The 22,476-nt window shown below is 32.1% G+C and overlaps 2 protein-coding genes across 5 annotated transcripts in view; one reads left to right on the forward strand and one right to left on the reverse strand.

Annotated features, from left to right (window-relative positions):
- LOC107449378 (HEAT repeat-containing protein 6) overlaps nt 1–7,899 on the reverse strand; it is a 139,123-nt gene extending 131,224 nt beyond the window's left edge. Inside the window, exons 1-2 of one of the 4 annotated variants that reach the window (XM_071188391.1) lie at nt 7,535–7,896; nt 6,743–6,802 (exon numbers count right to left, since the gene is read on the reverse strand). Coding sequence is in view for 3 of the 4 variants with exons in the window: in XM_016064885.3 (XP_015920371.1) it covers nt 7,535–7,657 (123 nt within the window). In the remaining variant the exon portion in view is untranslated. Of the gene's footprint in view, nt 1–6,742; nt 6,803–7,534 lie in introns of all 4 variants that reach the window. The other 3 variants (XM_016064885.3, XM_016064886.3, XM_016064884.3) reach the window with 3 other exon arrangements.
- A 10,449-nt stretch (nt 7,900–18,348) lies between these two features.
- LOC107449382 (glypican-6) overlaps nt 18,349–22,476 on the forward strand; it is a 40,522-nt gene continuing 36,394 nt past the window's right edge. Inside the window, exon 1 of the mRNA XM_016064891.3 lies at nt 18,349–19,006. Within this exon, the coding sequence (XP_015920377.1) occupies nt 18,862–19,006 (145 nt within the window). The 5' untranslated portion in view covers nt 18,349–18,861. The remainder of the gene's footprint in view (nt 19,007–22,476) is intronic.

A 22,476-nucleotide genomic window follows, 5' to 3' on the forward strand; every position in this document is an offset into this window, starting at 1 on the left:
ACGCATGCGCAGTTCGTTTCTGTTCAGTTGTGGTTAGGGAGATATTACAGACTCCTCCCTTCCCAAGAACTTTTTCAGGTAAATAAATGAAAAAGTTAAACTTTCAAAAATGTTACATTACTTTAACGTATCAAATATATAAAATAATATCAATATCATATATGAAAACACAGCACATATCAATAACATTATAAAAAACACAGCATACAAATACAAATATTCAAACATCATTTTTACAGAATTTCAGATAAACACATTATAAAGAAAATATTAATCATTATTTTTATACAATCAAGAGATATATGAAAATATAGCACATAAAATAAACACAAATGAAAAATGAATAATTTTTAAATGTTATGATTATTGTGATTTTAACCTTCAGTTTTATGCAAATTATTTGCAATCGTTATCATCATTTTTTTTTAAAAATCTAAAGGAGCTCTACTTAAACTATCCGCGTTATTATTCAATTTCAAAGCTTTATGAATAATTTTAAAATCATAAGTTTGAAGGAATAAAGACCAACGCATTAAGCGTGGATTTGTACTTACATTTTTATTTAACCAAGTTAAAGGATTATGATCAGTTTGAATAGTGAAAGATCGTCCATCAATATAATAATGCAATTTTTTTACAGCAAAAATAATGCAAGCACACTCTTTTTCTGTTGTGCTATACTTTTTTTCAGTGGGAGAAAACTTTTTACTTAAGTATAATATAGGATGTTCCTTCCCCTTTTTATCATACTGTGTCAAAACAACCCCCATACCTAAGTCGCTAGCATCAGTTTGAATGATGAATTCGTTATCAAAGTTAGGAGCATACAGAATAGGCTCACTTGAGAGTTTTCTCTTAAGTTCCTGAAAAGCATTTTCGCAGTCATTATTCCATTGAATGAGTCCTTTTCGAACTTTACCCTTTAAAGTTTCTGTCAGAGGGGCAACGATTGATGAAAACATGGGTATATATTGTCTGTAATACCCGGCTAATCCTAAAAAGGCTCGGACTTCTGTTTTAGTTGTTGTTTAGAAAACTCCTTAATAGCCTTTATTTTCACTTCTCCAGGCGAACGTTTTCCGTTTCCTACAATATGGCCAATATATTTAACTTCACTTTGAGCAAACTGGCACTTTATTGGTTTAATTGTTAAATCGGCTCTATGAATTCGGAGAAAAACTTCCTTGAGGTGCTCTAAATGTTCCTCCCAACAATCAGAAAAAACTGCTACATCATCAAGATATGGAACAGCATATTTTTCACAGCCTCTCAACAATTGTGCCATCATTTTGCTGAAAGAGAATGGAGCATTCTTGAGTCCAAATGGCATTCTAAGAGGTCTATAAGTCCCAAAACTAGTACTGAAGGCTGCTAATCTCTGAGCATTCGGAGTCAAGGGATTTGCCAATAACCTCTAGTTAAATCTACTAGAGTAATGTATTTTGCTGAGGACACCCTTTCAATTAATTCCTCAGTATTAGGTAAAGGATAAAATTGTGTTCTGGTCACTGCATTTAATTTGCGATAGTCCACACACGGTCTTGGATCACGGCCTGGGATTTCAACGACTATCATAGGTGAAGTGTAGTCTGATTCACCGATTTCAATAATACCACACTTTAGCATTTTATCGATTTCAGTCTTCAATATATCAGTTTGCCTAAGAGACATTTTATTAGGTTTAGAGAGGATAGGGGTATCAGAAGTCAGTATAATATCATGTTCAATCAAAGTGGTTTTTCCTGGTATGTTTGAAAAGTTCTTTGCAAATTGTTTAACAATTGATGCAGTTGATCAATTTGTTGTGAAGTCAGTCTTTCTTGAACTACTACTGTTGCATACAATGTCATTAAAATTATAAACGTTGGGACTTGGTTCAATATGTGGAAAGTCTATATCACTATCCACTTCACTTTCCTCAATTTTCATCGTTACTAAGTTGACATATTCACTTCGTTTATAATAAGGCTTCAGCATATTAATATGGTAAACTTGGGATCCGTCCTTTCTCCCTGGTAAGTTTATGACGTAATTTGTTTCAGATATCTTCTTTTTTACAGTTCCAGGTCCTAGCCACTGAACAGATAATTTATTTGGTCTTGACGTTGCTAAAACTAAAACCAAATCTCCTTCGAGAAACTCACGCTTGACAGCATTTTTGTCATACCATAATTTTCTTTCTATCTGTACTTCTTCCATTTTCTCTATAGCTAGTTCTTGACATCTTTTCAAGCGATTAATTAACTGGAAAACATAATCTGTAACTGGGTTGGATTCTATGTCTAATCCTGTCCATTTTTCATAAAGCAAAGTTTCCGGTGTTTGGAGTTGTTTTCCATGCACTAATTCTGCGGGTGAGAATCCGGTGCTTTCGTGATGTCACTGTTCGAAGGGCGAAGAGTGCTGAGGGTAGATGTTTTTCCCAATCATTTCCTGCTTTCAAGCATAAAACTCTCAAAATACGTTTTATTGTTCTGTGAAATCTCTCAACAGGATTGGATTGCGGATGATGTACAGAACTACGGCACACCTTTATTCCGAAACGATCAAAAAATTCGCTGGTTAAATTGCTAACAAAAGATGTCCCTTGGTCACACTGGATTTCAACAGGAAAGCCTGATCTACTGAAAATATTAAGTAATGCATCTGTTACTGATATGGAAGTTAAATCAGTAACCGGTATCGCATCAGGATATTTAGAAGATAAACAAATGGAAGTGATGATGTAACGCTTCCCAGATGGAGTGATAGGAAGTGGACCACAAGCGTCAATATTCAATTTAGAAAATACTTCCTGAATTATAGGCACAAGCTTTAAAGGAGCTTTCTTTTTCTCATTCGGTTTGCCAGCCCTTTGACAACTGTCACAAGATCTCACATAATCTTCAATATCTTTATAACATTTAGGTCAAAAGAAGCGACGGTTAAGCCTATCCTTCGTTTTTGTGACTCCCAGATGACCAGAAGTATTTTCATGGCATAAAGTCATAATTTTGGCTCTGAACTTTTTTGGTATCACTATTCATTCCTTTATTTTCCCATTATGATCTTCTTGAATTTTCATTAATAGTTTACTTTTGATGGAAAATTTTTTATTTCGATCTTCAACTTCTTTATTTTTATTGGCAATTTTGAAGAGAGGTTGCAAATCCGGGTCTTCTACCTGTAAATTGGCAAGCTGATCTGTATTTATTTCTAGCAGTGAATCTCCACTTTCATCAGGAGGAGGAAATTGGAAATCATTCTCGATCATTGATTCAGAAGTAGATTCGAAGTTTTCAGCATGTTCAACTTTTTCTGGCTCCATTACAGACGTAGTATCTTCAAAAGTTCCTTTTTCTGTGTCGATTATTTCTTCTTGACAATTGTTCTCTCTCCTCTTGTGCTCTTGTTTCAACAGCATTTATTGCTAGGGGTGCAGACATTTCTCTTAATTGAGAATCAGAAAGTAAAGACGCTGTACGATTTCCCATTATATAGCGTCCTTTATCTAGTTCATGATGAACAACAGCGGCCTTTGTAATTAGGTCTCCACCTGGAAGTGATATTGTAACTTGTGCAAGAGGTAAACACACAGGGCCTTCATCAAGAGGTTGTTGCACCCAAATTGTCTCACCTGTAAACTTATTGGGAGATGTATATTTTCTACATATGACATCGATACTAGCACCAGTATCTCTTAAAATAGGCATTAAGTGGTCATTCACTTTACCAACAACGGTATATGGAGCCAAAAATTCATCTTCTATCCTTCCACGATTCTGTTAATATTTACAATATCTTTTGGATTCCTTAGTTTTGGACAGTGAGGACAGAGATGGTTGCTGGAACCACATTCATAGCGCTTTGGAGTCCTTCGTTTATCAAATGTTCGACCTATCCCTGTTTCCCTACGATCATTTATGTGGTTGACATCCTTGTTTCTACTATCTATATATTCTTCTCTTCTATCATACACATTATCTTTCCTAAAGTTCTTATATCTTTCAGACAAAACTCTATCAGTTCTATAATTATCATATTTCGTAAAATTTTTGCGATATGCTGGCGGACTTGGTAACACTTTTGGCTTTGTAGGAATACTTCTAGAGTCTTTTGATTTTATCGTTTTTCGTACGTCATCAAATTCTTCTAACTTTCCAGCAAGTTCTACTGGAGATGTAATGTTACTCCATTCATCCAAATAGTACTCTTTAAATTCTTGAGGAACTCGTTTCTTCATCTGGTCAGTTATAATCAAATCTTTTAACTTTTCAAAAGTATCTACTTTTAATCCCGTTATCCACCCATCAAAATAATTAGAAAGTTCGTGATAGAAGTCTGGCCAAGTTCCTTCAGTTGATTTTAGATGCTTCATAAAAAGTTGACGAAATTTTTCAGGTGTAAGCTTGAACCTCTTCAGTAAAAGTCCTTTAACGTGTTCATAATCTTGGGCTTTATCATCAGGTTCACGGGCAATAATTTGTGTTATTTCATAAGGATGTAAACCCAACAAATGTGTTATCCACAACTCTTTTCCTATTTCCGCCCTCCGTGCTTGGCGCTCAATAACACCAAATACAAACTAATATCTTCTTTAATGTCATATTTATGAACTAACGAGTGTATATCTTTTGAATTTCACGCACCTTCTACTTGAGGAGTACCAGCCATCTTTAATTTAACTTCAAGTTTCATTCGCTCCAACTCATATTCTCTCTCTTCTTTTCACCGCATTGCCTCTGCTTCAGCTGCTTCTTTTAATTTCAACGCCTCTGATTCAGCTTCCTCCTTCAACTGAACCTTCTTCTCCTCTTCCTTACGTTGTTTTCTTTCCTCGATAATAGTAAAAAATAATTCTTTAGCGAACTCCTCTTCATACATATCATCTTCTGTTATGGCTTTTTTTCAATTAAATTATTGTCATAGTTGGATTAACATCTATTTCTAACTCTGATGCTAACACTAATAAATCTCCCTTTAATCCATTGCCCAAGAATGCCATGGTTAAGATTAAATAATAAATCAAAAATTTAATCCAATGAATTTTAACTTAAATGTGTAGATATTTTACCAAAGAAAAAAATTATACCCTTGCTAACTCAAAGAAAATAAATATATTTACCTCAATTAAGTACTTAGCTAAACAATAAAAAAATCATAAAATTTAAATTGAAACAAAACTGTAAATTTTATGACACTGTAATTTTATATTTTTTTAAATAGGTTATTTAATAACAAGGAACAGCAATGATGAGAACCAAACCGAAAACAATAAGAAAAATATTATTCATCCGAAACAAAAATTTTCAAGAATAAATCCAATTATAATGAAAAATGTATCTCATAAAAATATTATATCAAAATATAAATCGTCATTTAAATCCTTAATTAAGCTAAAAGTAATATCTAAAGATAGACGTGAAAATCAAAACAAAATATAAATGCTTCTACTCTTTACCTTCATAAACTCAAACACAAATTTAAAATTTTTAATAAAATTAAAAAAAAATATATATATATAAGCAATCAGTATCTGTAGAAAAAAATTTATGAACGGATTAAATAACAGCTCTAGCAAAAGTAATAAATACATCAAAGCAAGAAAGAAAAAAAAAAGTATTCGATTTCTTTCAAAACCGCAATGATGAATAAGCTAATTTTCCCCCTACTTCCTGTTTAAAACAGAAATATTTCTCATGCTTCGTTATTAATTTTATAATGATTTTACTTACAGAAATCACTTAATTTACTACACTCAATACATAGAAAACTATATAAATAAATATTTGCACATTTCTAAGAGAAAAACAAATAACTTTCTTCAATATATATCTTTGTATATCTAATCAAAAAATGATTAGATATACAAAGTAATTATTTTACACTGTTTCAAAATTTTTTCGACACTTCTATTATATGCTAGCACTCAAAATCAATATACTTACTGTTCTATTCACATAAAAAAATTGTCAAAACACTTTAAACAGTAACACATTCACATTCTACATCTGGACGATATGATATCTAGATAATATTGGTATATGTTAACCATGAGATTATTTCAGATATAATAAGGAAGGGTACCTTTTTTTTACAAATCGGAACACTTGCATTCAGGATGAATATTGCTTTGTAAACAAATCGAAAAGATAATACTGGTATAGGCCAACCATTGAATTATCTCAAATATAACAAGAAAGGGTACCTCTTTCACAAATTGGAACACTTGTATTCAGGATGAATACTGCTTTGTAATTAAATCGAAATCGGAGCACAAATAGCACATTCCTTAATCTTCGGAGAAAATTTCCTATCTTAAACGATCTCAAGGATTGAGATTATCTTTTTGCCAGAATTTTTATTTATTTCCATCATCAAATATTAGCACTTATTGGATTTTTAATCACCGAACAACAACGGTTCAGCCACGACTTTCATATCTCGTCAGGTGCCTCCAATTTATTTGTCTGTAACGTATTTCTCAACAAACGTGGTAATAAACAAAAACAATTTATTTAAAAATAACAACAAAAAAAACACACACAAATTTTCATTCATGACTCTATAGCAGAGAGGAGAGGATCTCCTACAACTTACTCTCTTAAAAATCACTGACTATTACGCATGTGCAGTTCGTTTCTGTTCAGTTGTGGTTAGGGAGATATTACAATAGTTATACTTTAGTAAAGCGTACAAGCATTCTTGTCCATGATTCAAATTAAAAAAAAATTTTAATAAAACTTAAGTGGTCATTATTTACCCCAGAAACAGAGTGATCGTGAATTATCCAGGGTCACCCTACCTGACACAAATTTTGTGCCTGGAAGAGAAAATAAAATATTTGAGATATTTTATAGTTATTTAGCTCATCAAAAGTAAAACTTCATAAAAGCAAGTAAAAAAATTATTTTCAGAATAGAAAACACTTAGGGTATTTGTTGCAAGTATTTTTGCACCTGTGTTAACCCCATAACAATCGGTTAATTTTCAAGAAAACGGTTATATAATTGCCTATTTTTTTTTATCCCTGAAAATTTATTAGTGCTGACATCTAGTTTAAAATAAACTATCTACATTTACCTTAAAATTATCCTGGTACTGCCATCTGGTGCATAAAATCAGAAATATGTGGCGTAACTACCACTACAAATATTAAATACCAAATCACTAGTATATAAGTTATGTTAACTCGATTCTATCTTGAGGTACCTTTTGATAGATAAAGGTTGACATAGTCTAAGATTAATCCCCCACAAATAAAATGTTTTCCAGGCAAAAGAAAGTAATTAGTTTAATTCTCATTGGCGCGTTACTACTGAACACTGCAGCCCGGAAATATCACGGAAGCGAGAAATAGAGGGCGAAAACTCACCCCATCATTTTCACGGGAAGGAGAAGGAAGGGGTTAATGTGATATAGGCCAGGAAAAAACAATCAAAGCAACATAGGAAGATTTATGAACTGAATGTTAATCAGTTATTTAAAAATATTATTATAATATATTTTATGTATTATGAATAATAAAGATATTTTCAAACACAGAAATTTTTACCTCAGATTCCTTTGCTACATTTGCAGTACTCAATAGATTTATTCGATCAAAAATATTATTTAAATCGGTTTCTTCAAGTGAAACAGATTCTTTAATTATGCTTAAATATTCTCCAACAGACATTGAGGAATATTTCAAGTTCAAAATTTTCTGATTTGTTTTAAGTTTATTAAAAATTAATGACTTGCTAGAGCTAATTTTTGCGTGAATGAAATAATGTTACAAAATTTTGTTTGACAGAATGCAAGAATATAGATTGAGTATGATTTTTATGCTTCATAAATGCGCTTGTAGCTATCATGGATTAAAAGAGATGTATTAGAGAATCTTAAATCCTATTTTCACAAGCCCATGTGAATTGAATTGGGTATACTATTCGCGATCGCAACACTCGAATACGCCATCTGGGGAGAGACCGGTTTCATGCCTTTAGCCCTTCTCCCTTCCCTCTCCTCCTCTTTTCAGTTGTATAGGAATGTACTACGATATTTTCCCTTTTCTTAATATTTTTCCTTTTTANAGTAATTGATATTCGATTTTTGATTAATAATTGATTTATGTGGATAGTGGCATTTATGTGGATATGGGCATAGAATTTAGCATTGCGTCATGGTAAATGTTATTCCTACTAAGTGGAAGTAGTTGTGTTTTTTTTATATTATACCCAATTAAAGTGTGGTAGATGCGCGATCATAACTGATAACTAAATCCCATAAATCTTATTAGTTAATTTTATCATCACTATCTTGCAGCCAGTGCCGGATTAAGCGTACACGGGGCCCTAAGCCATTCAAATTGTTGGGGCCCTTAGATTAAATGTTTTAAATTTCTAAAAAATAATAATAACATTTTGATGTTGCAGTTGTAGTTCATTTACGTCGCACTAGAGCTGCACAATGGGCTATTGGCGACAGTCTGGGAAACCTCCCTGAGGATGATCCGAAGACATGCCATCACAATTTTGATCCTCTGCACCCCTGCTTCGGTAGCCCGACGACCTGCACGCGAAGTCGAGCACTTTACGGCAGAACAGTTTAACGAGGACCGATACCGCACACCCTCGATCCCAACCTCAGACTGATCCAAGTGCCCACCCATCCACACACTGACCGCAACCAGTGATGCTTGACTTCGGTGATCTACTGGGAACCGTGTCTTAACGATCAGTCCACTGCGGGACCATAACACTTTGAAAAGAAATTGAAATTTATTAACACTTCAGTTGATGCACTAGATAACTTCTTTTTCTTTTAAAACGTGTCAATGGATGGTGTTTTCTACACTAGGGAAAGCTGCAAGCTCCATACCGCCTATTGCGGGTTACTGTTTCCGGGGTTTTTTTTTAAGTCATTTGGCTCACAACCCAAGTAGCACCGGAATATTGTAACAGATTTAGTCTACATCGACCGACATTGTCAATATTGGCGAAAATCGACATTGTGTGTACGATAGTGTACGATTCCCGTCGATTTCACATTAAAAGTCTGTTTGTAAAACTTTTCATTCTAATCTTTATTGTGTTTGTTGACGTATTTTGTCTTTTAAATTAATCATTTAAAAGACAAAAAATGACGTCAAATTTTCATAATTCCAAATAATAAATTTAAAATATAAATTTAGAGATATCCGAAATGCTGAGAGATATCGATCGACGTTCCCCAAATTTTTTACTATATCGAACAATATTCCCAGGTAGCAAAAAATATGATCTAATATTAGAAAAATGCAATATAAGACTGCAGTGCTAGAAAACGCAAGACTCTTGAATCCTATCTTCTAATATTAGAACTAATATTACATAAAATTAAATAGTATTCGATCTAGCATTTAAACTTTCAAAATTTTCATCTATTTTATTACTTTTGGTCCAGCGCCACATTTTTGCGAAAGGTTATCCCATATTATTAATAAATAAACATTTATTTATGAAGGAAAACTATAAATTAAATATTACTTAAAATATCATTTTCAGCCAATGCACTTTTATGGCAGAAAGCGCAAGATAATATTAGTGGTAGTTTCTGAACGATTGAACTAGAAAAACTTTTTCAACTGTTTATGTTGAGCTGTAACTCCTTCATGCTTGTTTACAAGACGACCTCGCCATCTTGTTTTAGCTCAGCAGCTTTCGTTTCAACTATTTAAGGTATTTATAATTTAGTAGTTTTTTGCAAACTTTATAAATTTCAATGATAGTTACATGATAAAGTAGTATCGTAGGTAATGTTTTTTCCTTGAGTTAAAAATCAACTAGAAAAGTAATTTAAAGCACGATGTGTTTGAGATTGTAGATGTTGTAGAAACATTCAGTGTATTTAATAAACTCGACCGCTAAATTAAAATATTTAAGAATTAACTTATTGATCATGTATCCAATAAGGTCAGTAAATATTTTGTATTGTGATCACTATTGTTCACTCGTAGTAGTTGACTTCTTTGTTGAAACGTATTATCTAGCTGTAAGTAATAAGTACTGTTTTTCTGCAAAAATGAAAAAGACAAAAGTAATTGTCTGTAAGCAAATTAGCCGTGTTAAATCAAAAGTAAAATATATACATATATTTATAATCTGCTACTTTTAGCGCAGTTAAAACCATTATATTGTAGAATGTTTAAATAGTTTAATACAAACAATATTGCTAGCATATTAAAATTTCATGTTTAAAATATTGTACAACAATGAATTAAACATTTCTATTTAAATATAGACTGATTTTTATTTGAATATGGACTAATCTGTATGTCTTTGATTCATCATTATTTATATTAATTTGTAAATGATTAAAAAATAAACAATAATATGGTCTATTCAAAATGGTGATTATGGTGATCAAATAGTCACCAGTTCTTTCAATGCAAAAAAAAGGTTCAATACAGACATACTTCATCCGGGCAATGCTTTACGCGGCTCTATAGTTTTTGGAATGCGATTTCGAAGTTCATTTTGTCAGCTAAATCAGACAGAGAAAGTGAAGTTGAATGCAGGTGAACTATAGCAGCCAGAGAAAACAGAGTTAATTTAAACAAACAATTTTAAGTTTGAACGATAAAAAAAAAGGAAGAAGATAGTCATGAACGTGAACATTTTCAAAATTCAGAACGGAACTGACAGGGGGAGCACATTTTTGTGCTTTTGCAAGGTTTGTAGAGTAGCTACCACTACAGCAATACAAGATAAAATTCTGGCAGACAAATTCTGGTGGTGGAGTACTTTGGTGGGTCCACCACTACAAAAATTCAATTCCAATTCACTAGTATATAAAACATGTTAAGTCGATTCTATGATGGGGTACCTTTTCATAGATGATGGTTGACAGGGTCGATAACTACTCACATTGGTGGTTTTTGGACGTGATGTGAACATGCCTATCTTGACAGAAACTTCCACTTCGATTTGACATTCCACGCTCAGAGCTTGACTAAGGCAGATGCATACGGGACAGTTGAACCGGGCCCCCACATCAGAGAGGGGCCCCCAAATCGAATAGAAAGTTAATTTTACGTTCCCTTCCTTATAAACTTTTTTTTGAAATAAAATATCAGTACAGTGAAAAATCTGTCAGTTTTATGTTTGCTTCTTCATTAATCTATATTTCGTAAATCCACGGGGCTTTCTAGGGGCGGAATTCAGCTAAATTTTTGCAATTAAGATGGACAAATTTGACCAATCAAAATCCTGTACTTTTACATATCGCAAAATGCGGTATGTTTTCAAAAATACGCACTAAAGTGAGCCATCGTAAGTGCGAAAATGTAGCCTAATTCCGCCCTATTGTCAGCAAGGACACGAATCTTTCGTAGCTCGGTGACAGAAAACTGCATGATGGACGTCAGAAAATCAATAAAATGAACGCTATTTCATCTGACCTATTTTATGTTCTTCTCTCGTTATATATGTTGAAAAGTCCGGTTCTTCATTACTAAACCACACTAGGTCAGTTAAGAATGGTGTAAATATCGTTTTCATAAAGTTCCACTCAGTAGAGAGGACAGATCTTCGGGACTATAAATAGTGTGATGGGCAATCTAAGACGTCATATAAAACATGAATTTCTCTTTATAATTCTCTCACAATTGATTTGTCGATATTTCTTGTAAGCAGTATTCCAAATGCCTGCCTATAACGGGATCAATATTTCATTCACATCCACAAAATGCATCTGCCGAGAAATTTGCTCAATTTTCATACAAATAGTTTTCTCCCCTCTGTCTCTTGGGGGGAATTGCCTCTCCCGATATCATGCAAATCCCCTTTTTAGTCATCTTTTGGTTGGAATGAAGGGTGATTTGTCTTATTACCCTCCGCCTACCAATATCTTTTTATCGTCTTCCGTGAAAGGGATGCACTCGGGAGCAAAAGAAGCTCTGCACTGGAAACGTTTCGCTGTGCGCAAAATAAAAAACGGACATTGACGGAGTATTTGCTCGAATGATTGAATTTTCACTTAGGATGCAATATGAATGATTTGAAATGTGGATTTTAAGCAGGAAAAAGAGCACTAGGGATAGGAGGAAATAAAATAGCGCAGTTGATATTTTAAAATACAAAATTGGACGTAAAACAGCTTTTTCATGAATGCAATTTTTTTAACCGCTTCCCTGATTATCCCGAGTTAACTCGGGTACGTAAATATTGCAAATATTTATTATCCTGAGTAAACTCGGGCACAGCAGAATTTGTCAATGCGTTTTGTTTTATCACGTTTTTATTCGGCAGGAAGCAAAACAAAAAAGAAAAATAATCTGCTGTGATTGGAAGTTTGCGAATATTTGTTTGGGAAGTTTGCTATTTGTGAGAAAGCAGACGTATTTTGTGCGATTGTATATACGATGGTTGATGAATTTAAATAGGAAAAAAAAGAGTAAAAAAATGGCATTCGCGAGAGAAAGTGAAAGTAATGCCGATGAATTTTCAGATGATGAAGATGCGAACATATACAAAGACTCATACTTAACTTTTTTCATCGGCCCGACATAATGTGGGATAGTAAACTGATGGTAAATTAAATATTTTTTACGCATAAAGAAATTAAAATTTCAACTTAGAACTTGTGTATTATGTTTTATTTTAGTTCCCTGTCTTGATTACTGAAATAAAAAAATTAGTTGATTTTTTGCATTTTTTCTTCTTTAAAATAATTGGTAAAGAAAGCGGTGCAGATGATATTTTAAAACACAAAATTGGACACAAAAACGTATTTTCATGAATAAATGTACCTTTTTTTAAAAAAAAAGATTCGAACTTTTGACTCTCAAATATCAGATGAAGGGATGAGGTGTTTTTAAAAAATTATGGTCCAAACGGAATCGATTGAATAGCTCTCGAAAAATAATAATTTAATCACACACACGCACACATATATATATATATACATAAAGTTTCTTGAAGTCAGTAACTATTTGATCTATCCCAATTAAATTTTGGATTTTTTTTAAATTTAGAATTATAGATTTTAAGATAGGGAAATGTTATTTCCTTAAAAATCAAACGACTGCAATTCATGACACATTTTGGATGTTGTCATCGTAAATGTGAAAAAATCTATATCTTTTCTTATAAATTAAGTTTTGAACATAGCAATTGAAAATATTCGGGATGATGTAAATATGCGTATCTCCCACACCAAACAATAACGAGGAATAATTGTTGAAAATAATTTTTTGCATGTATAAACCTTTCTTATGATTGCGTGCTACCCTCCAAATACTTACAGTTACAGATAAATTTGTAAATAATAAAATTTACATCTTAGGGTTCAAACTGCTGTCCTAAAGTAATGACACCCTATTTCCGGATATAAAAATAAGGTGTGTTTTATTTTTTTATTAAAAGAATGTTCATTTTCTGAGTGGGATTTTAAAACTCAACATGTAATTTGAAAATAGAAATCTATTGAAAGCCCACCCCTCAAACAAATCCGTGAAAATCCGATGATGTTCTACAGAGTGTGAGAGAGTGAGATATAATTTATACATTTAAAAAAAAAAATTTAAAAATGATAAAATGACAAAAAAATAAAATAAAAATGTTCTGCAAGAAGATTTGGAGGTAAAATATAAAGCTGCTAAAAAATCACTACTTTCTGAGATTTTTTTAAAGGACAGTCAAATGTGTTCCGACATAATTTTAAAAAAGTTTATTACAGTTGGATTGTTCAACGGGGTTCACAAAACTTTGCCAAATTATGTTTGTAGTGTATCTACCACTACGAAAATATAATTCCAATTTCCTAGTATAGAAGACATGTTAACTCGATTCTATATTGCGGTACCTTATCATAAATGAAGGTTGACAGGATGGATAACTACTCACTCCCCACATGTGTGACCCGGACGTTATATGAACACGCCTACTGTGACAGAAACTCCCACTTCGCTATGAACACGCCTACTTCGATGGAAGGCCCACATTGAACAGTTGACTTGTTACTTGTGACGGCGACATTAACCTCCTCATGCTGTTGCTTCTGAGTCTCGATCACACGCAACGTATAAACTCGACTGTTAAAGGTAACACAGGAGCGTCCACAGCCATTAACTTAATACAGCTCTCACAACCAGCACTCAAAAGGTATGGTGATCTTAATACAGCTTTCCCGGCTTCTCACAAGACAGCAATGAATCAACTAGTGGCATCGCATTCATTGAATTCTATTACAGATAAAATTCTGGTGTGTGAGTACTGTAGTGTATACACTACTACAAAATAACAATTCCAATTCACTAGTATATAAGACATGTTAACTCGATTCTATGATAGGGTACCTTTTCATACATGTAGGTTGACAGGGTCGATAGCTACTCACTCCCCACAATGTTGCTAACTTGGCTACAGTGGACTCTTAACAAGTTTTTTTTTAAAAATAATGTTACATTGCTGTAACTTGCAGGGATTGTTTATATTTAGATAGAGAACATAAAATAAAATAGTTTGACACATAATTCATGCGGTAACATGAAAAATTTAATTTTTTAAAAAAAAAATTATGTAATATACTAAACAATCGTACTAAAGGAATATTTTATAGACAAGTTAAGGGGCAAACAATGGGTCAAAATAGGTTCCACGTAAAAACCGGAGAAAAGTTCTGTATGCCTACTATTCGGGTGAACAACGTGTGAGGCGTGGCATGATCAGTAGAGAAGCGGCCTGGTGGTCAAAGAAATTTGAAGTCTCAGAGTTCGATCCCGGTCAAAGGTTAACGTTTAAAAAGATTTTATTATTTTTTTAATTTATTTTTTTATCTTATTTATTTTTCAATATTTTGACATGAATAAAGTGTTCTTTAAGAAAAAATTATTATTTTTCCTTTATAAAGAGCGAATAATAGCTAAAAAAAAAGAATTAATTTAGGCCCCGACTCTACGCTGACGAATCCTCCATCCTTACCTCCACTTAATATATTCACTTATAATTTTCAAACTTTTAAAGAAATTATACTTTAATATTGGCGATCGAAATGGGCTGCAGGTGGCGTAAAGAAGAGCTCTCTACCTATGGCGACACTTCACATGCTTTCCCCATTACCGAGTGGAAAGTCATAGAGGAAGGAAGTACGTTAGTTTCTCTCTTGATTTTCATATAGATTAAAATCTTTTAAGTTAGAAAACTATATGGAACTGAAAATTACATTAAACATAGTTCTAAAGAAAAGTATCATGGCAATTTAAAAAAATATTTTTATTAAATAAAAAGTCAAAATATTAAGAAAAGGGAAAATATCGTAGTACATTCCAATACAACTGAAAAGAAGAAGAGAGGGAAGGGCTAAAGGCATGAAACCGGTCTCTCTCCAGATGGCGTATTCGAGTGCTTCGATCGAGTGTTACTTTACTGAAAATTGTAGTAAAGTAATTTCTTATAGACGTATTAGGGGACCCACAATGAACAAAAATAGGTTCCGGTGAAAAACCGCTGAGAACCTCTTTAGGCATAATATTCGGGGCAACAGCATATGAGGCGAAGCATGGTTACCAAAGAAATTTAAAGTCCTAGGGGTCCGGTGTTCGATCCCAGTCAAAGGTCTATTTTAAAATATTTTTTTATTGCTTATTTTATTTTATCTTTTTAAATTTTTTTTCAATATTTAAACTTGAATAAAGTGTTCATTGTCCAAAAATTATTATCCCACCTGTCATATTTTAGTGATATTCTCTATTAAATCAATCTTTTAAAATTTTAGCAAGTTAGAGCTTCATTTTAAAGTTTGGTATAAAATTTAATCTTTACATCTATAGCAAATCTAGGTTTACAACTATAAATTTTAAATTTAGAACTATACTACGTTTTCAACGCTAATTTTAAGATCGTTCATCAAATGCAGCCCTCAACCACATAACGCTTAGATAAGATCTTTAAAAGATTGCACTGTCGTAGTCTAAAGTTCTATAAGTGGCCCAGTTCTATTAAACACTTTCAGTCCGGGGGGATTTTCAGGGCACGAACCTGCAAAATTAAAGTTATAAGATATATTAAAGAAAGATAAATGGTAATTTGTATACTGAGCGTCGGAGACATATTTTATCCGTTTTTTTAGCTATTTTTCGCTCTTTCCAAAAAAAAAAGAATAAAATGTTTTTCAATTTTTTACAATAAAAGTTAAATAGAATTCTCCTTCAAAATATTGTTCCAATAAAACATGCTATTAAAATGTTACATTATTTTTTTGTTATTGTTTCTTTAATAAAATATTTTTATTTTTTACGCAAATACAATTTCTGTAAAATTTTTAAAAAACATCCTCACTATATTTAAAAAAAATAATTATAGTTTCATTAAAATTAAAAACATAGCGAAAGCATCTTTTCTCTAGTTTTAACTTGGTAATCTCAACTTTGAGTGAATGCTATGCGCAAGTGATATAGGAAGTTACAGACATACAAGTATGCTGATTAGCTAATTCGATTTCCTGTAAAACAATTAATAAGTGCGGTACTGCCTGATATAACTGTCTTGGCAAGAATGACAAAATGTAAAAAGTGAACTAATTCAGTTCTACATTAACACATCCAATTATTCATATCAGGGGAATTAAATATGGTATGTTATAAACACAAATTCTTTTAAATATAGTTATGCGTTTAATGAAACATAAATACAGTATATTTGTAAAATGATCCTAACAATTAAGTATTTTTAATATCAAAAAGAATTAATGAGTTATTTTAACAAATTTGTTTATCTCACACTTATAAATTAATTTCCAGATGAACAACACGAGCTTGCAGAATAACGCAAGTTACACGAATAAAGTTTTCTTATAAGAAAACTTAAATTATACTACGTATAATATATATATATATATATATATATATTTCGATCTTGTAAAAGCAATAAAAAGAAATATAATTCTCCAAATNGGCTTGTCTTCGGATCATCCTCAGGGATGTTTCCCAGACCGTCGCCAATAGCCCATTGTGCAGCTCTAGTGCAACGTAAATTAACTACAACAACAACAACAACCAAGGGCGCCGGCAGAATAATAAAAAAGGGGGTGCAACCCTCTAACAAACTAGCCCAGCCCCCTTCCAAAAAAAAAAAATTTAAAATCTTCTATTATTACGTTTTGTTTTGTTATTACATATACTTTCATCTACTATTTTTTTCCATCTGTTTTAATAGAGAAAATTCTCATGAATCCCTCTGTCGTGACTATTTAAGGGATAATTTAAATATATCCAATAGATAAAATTTATATTAAACAAAACCCAAGTTCGGTCAGATTAGGATTGAAGCAATGTGTCTAAGAAACTAGAGAAGACAAACAATAACCATTAAATTAAAAAAAATACAATTTTATTTAATAAGATATTAGCTATTATTAATAACACGAATATAGTATATTTACCAGGAGGTATTAAAAATGAGGTGAGGCAATGAGGAGGAGGCCTAGAAAATTGACAAGAGAAAAACAATATTTAAAACATATTCTCACCATCTTCTGCGGGGGGGGGGTTTGCTGTCTTCCTTCTCGCCTTTTTGGTCAACAGTTCGTTCTCGCCTTCCATTCGTCTTCGCTCTTTTTTTCTCTTCCTCGTCCTCAGGAAACCTCGGTCCCCTTTCCATTGGTTGGGGTCCTTCTCCAACGAGGGTACTAGCTAGATCCCCACCCGCAGATTATTGGCTAAGAAACCTAAAAGAAATCAAGACCGACAGGGTCCTGATTGCCCCTGCCACCCGACTACCAGGCGACTGCTCAGGCCTCCCTCCTTTACAATAAATCTCCTTCTAATTGCCTATGTCACTACTACACCCTCGAATACCTCAATTTAGTTATTCAGGACCGTTTTATCCAGCTGTAGCGGAGACAATCAAAATTGGTCTAATTCTTCCAGCTACTACGTGCACTATTGAGCGCACTTTTAGTACAATGCGAAGCATCAAAACATGGAATCGATCTACACAATGTCTTACGAGAGATTGAGTAGTTTGAGTTTGTGCTTGCTCAGTGCGCATAAGAAAAGAATCAAAGATAACTCAAAATTCATTGAAAAAGTTATAAACAGATTTGGACAGACGATTACAATTCTTGTTTGATTAAACAATTTTTTAATTGTTATGTATCAATAATTACTTAATTATTTGTTTTTGAATAAAAAAATTTTTGACAAAATTTTTCATTATAACAAAATTGTTTTTCTGTATCTCTTTAATAGTTTAAAAAAAAGCCAGAGGGGTGCAAGTGCACCCCCTTGCACCCCACTGCCGGCGCCCTTGACAACAACAACTCTAGTGCGGCGTAAATTAACAACAACAACAGATAAGTAGACTCTAAAAACAAGCAAGCTATAAGCGCATTGCAGCAAAGAGCTCTAAAATAACTCGTCAGTCATCATCATCAGCAGATTAGAAGGGGCTAGAGTTGGGGTAATGTAGGTATTATACAAAACAAAAAAGAAAGAAAAAAAAATATCGATAAGCAAAATATAGTGCTTAAAATAGTTAAATAGTTTCACTATTATATAGTTTATTCAGTTAGAAGTAGTTTAATCTTAAAGATCAAATAATTTGGCGCATACTACTTTACTCTGAATGCTTATCCACAATAACTGCTAGTCTTTTATTTTTTTTATCGAAAATATCCCTGCTTATACTGTGGACCATGTAAAAGAATGTAACTAAAATACTATGCTAGCCATAAATGAATGTAATGGTTAGCTATGTAAAACATACAAGATAGGGAAAAATACTTTGCTTATAATCACATCATTGAATTGTTTTAACAGAACAAAGATACTTTTTTATTCTGATCTCAGCTTGCTTACTATGCTTTGAGTTAAGGGTATTTTTTTTCTTCCAATTCATAGTGATTCCCATAAGTATCGGTATGAAACAATTTGTTTGTTTTGCTTTTGTTCTTGTATTAGTGAAAATAATCAGTGGTAAAGAACCTTTGCCATGCTCTAATGTCAAATATGCATACACTGCTAAAGGTTTTGATGATGGAGATGTTCCTCCTTCAGCTATTTCTGGTAAGAATGATTTTATTTTTTAAATATTCTGAATTGTATCTAAACTGAAAATATTTGACTGCTACATTATTGATGTTTTTTTTTTTTTTTTTTTAAATTTGTTGTACTGGTGTTATTATATGTTTGTCAACAATAGTATTTTTGAAAACAAATGCAGTATTCAATTCTCAATGCCCTTATATAGCTATTTATTTCAATAGATTTTGTCTCTACTGTGTACTTTTTAGTGGGAAGGTTTCTGTACCCAGTGGCGTAGCGAGCTTAACTCGCGCCCGGGGCACAATACCCTTTTAGCGCCCCCCCCCCATTCGAAAACCATATAATATTATATGTTAAATATATATGGTTTATATATAGGCGACTTGGATTATAGCAAATTAATAAATAAAGTCATAGACTCAAGCTAGGCTTTAAATTTGAGACAAAAAATGTAGTTGAGAGAACAAGACTAGATTTTGAAATGTATATGATCATCTAGAATTAGTTCAAAAGATACCTATTATTTATTTTACATATTTATAAAGAAATATTTTAAAAACACGCAGTTTTTAAACAATGAAAAAGTAAATATTTATTATCTCTAAGGAGATACATATATTTAATAATCATATGATTATAATACATTAATAAAACTATTACTATGTCCAAATTTTCCGTGCTTTTGATGAAGCAAATGTATCAATAATATCATCAAAATTGATCATTTAAAATTTTTCTCCTTCCACACTTAAAAATGCTAGGTCACTTAGGCGATCTGTCAAAATTAATTTTAATTTGCTGAATGAACGTTCGCAGCTAGCAATTGATACTGAGATAGTCAGGAGTATTTGAAATGCCNCAGAAGTTATTAATGGGTACTGTTCAGACACATCATTGGTATATAAAAATAAAAGTAATTCATTAAATGACATGTTTTTACATCGTTGCATTAAGATGTGTTTAAATAATCCCCATTCACAAAGTAATTCAGTTTCTGTAAACTGAAAATCTTTTCTGGGAGATTCCGAAAACAAATTGAAAATGCAACGTCATGGTTCTTCTTGCGAAAGATATTTAGATTTTTTCTCCTTCTTGTTTGATCAAGTTTTTTTCATGGATGTTAGCGTCATGGTTTTTCGCGGAAGCTTTTTTTTTTAATGGAATTTAGTAAAATCCTTTAGCAAAAATGCGAAAATGCTTTGTTGAATTTTAGCATTTTTGAGGGGTCTTTTCGCATTTTGCGAAAAAAGCTACCGTAGCGGAAACCCTGATCTTATGTCATAGCTTCGCAAAATGTATCGGACCCATTTCCTGAAACTTATTTTTCCAGTCAAGTTTTAACAACTACCCCAGCTGCTACATGGTGGTCCAGTTTTAAAAAATATGTAATAGATGAAAGTTTCACAATTCTTGCTTGTTCCTTGATAGCAATGTCTGCTAGTTCTGCTAGACTTGAGAGAATCTTCTCAAATTTCTCTTTCGTGCATAGCAAATTGAGAAATTATTTAGGTTAAGAAACTGCATCATAACTTGTCTTTTGTTATAGATTACTGCAGAGTGCAAACAATGTAATATTTGATTTTGAATGGTGATAATTTTATAAATAAATTGTACTTTGTTTAACATTTAATTGTTTTTCCTATGAATTGTCCATTATATGTCAATCTTAGTACTTACTTTTATGTCATTTTCTGAATTTCTGCCACGGTTTCTGCCATGCCAGTTTTAACCAGTTTCTACCAGTGGTTTTAACCACCTTGGCAGAAACTTGCCAACCTTGACTTTTGGATATTTTTTTAAAATTCAAATTTAAAATTCTTTTGGTGCCTGAGTGATTGATTGTAGTTTGTATAAATAGATGCGGATATGGAAATACCAAAGTAGTTACTTTTTTATTTTATTTATAAAATATTGTTTTGTTTCACAAAAAGTCTCCTGAGAATATTGTAACATATTTTTTTAAAAAATGTTGAGCTTTTGCTTAATTATTACATTATTCCTGCTTAATAATTGAAGCGCAGATATAGGTAAACATAGAGCGAAGCGTTTTTAAAAAGTGCTTATTTTCGCTCCTTTCACAATTCATTCAACCACAATCTATTTCGGCATACCGTGGGTTCATAGCGTATGAAAGAGCCAATAATTTTACATGTTTGAGGAAATACTTGTGTCTGCTGTGTTTGTTGTCCGCATGTGCATCTCCTGAGGTGGGTTCGCATTCTTATTTGTAGCTCTGCTGCATTTTTCAAGATATTCTCAATTTCAGGCTTCCAGCGTCTGATATTGAAAAGAAAAATGTCTCGAGTATTTTAAATGGCCAATAAAACCAAGAAAAGAGTTCTTTGTAAGAAATTGGTTATTTTATCATGATCATGTAAAAGTATTTGAAAATTATTTTGCATTTTGTTAATGTATATAGTGCTTAAAAATATTTTTTAAGCGCTTAAAAGGTGCTTATTTTTTGATGAAAGATTTGGCTAAGCTCACTGATAGATCAGAGGTCATTGCATTCCAAGTGTACCCCTTAATTCCAGGTTTTTTGTAGAATCCTTCCAGGTCTAGAAATTATAAGCAGAGCATGAGATTTTCTGTAAATTTCTTGGAATTCTGCATATTTCAAAATTATGAATTTCTGGACTTTCAGTCAGAATCAAAACGTATAATACAGCTAAATTTTCACTGAGTTATGCAATCTAAAATTAAATTTAGAAACTTTTGCTGAATCACGATAATGAGACGTTTTTATACAGGCGATTCTTCTGTCAATTGGATTTTTTTTTCTTGGTTTGTAGTATTTTTGCAGTTTTTAATATTTTAAACTATGTTGGAATCCACTAATATTACAATTTATATTCACATGATTTTAATATCAAATTCGATTTTTGTATTTACCTGATTTAAAAGTTACATGTTTTATTCTCGCAATTTAAAAATCTTACATTGCACTTCCTATTCACGTGATTTAAAATTGTAATTTGTATTTACGCATTTTAAAAAATCAATATTATGATTTGTAATCAAACGTTTTTGAAATCCAGTATTGTGATTTGCATTCAAGCGAGTTTAATATTCAATTTTGTTATTCGTATTCAAACGTTTGCAATATCAAGTGTGAATTTTCATATTTATACGTGACTTAAAAGTTACACATATTGATTCATATGATCTAAATATCCAATATCACAATTTTTATCTTCGTATTCTTAAAATCCAAGATTTCGATTCATATTCAGATGATTTTAGTATCCAATATCGATATTCTAATAAAAACTAAGTTTTTTCTTAAATTAATTACTAAAAAGATGTGATATTTTTCATTGGAAGGTAATTTAAATATAAATATTACTTAAAAAAATTATATTATTCATGTATAATAGATAAATTGATATCAGGTGTTCGCCCAAAAAATTCTCAGGGTTTTTCACTTTGTGTCACAATCATCCCTAAAAAATATAAAAATTTCAAACAATTCTTAACTAATTTATAGCTCT

The sequence above is a fragment of the Parasteatoda tepidariorum genome, chromosome X2 (genome assembly GCF_043381705.1).
Source record: "Parasteatoda tepidariorum isolate YZ-2023 chromosome X2, CAS_Ptep_4.0, whole genome shotgun sequence".
NCBI classification, from domain to species: domain Eukaryota; kingdom Metazoa; phylum Arthropoda; class Arachnida; order Araneae; family Theridiidae; genus Parasteatoda; species Parasteatoda tepidariorum.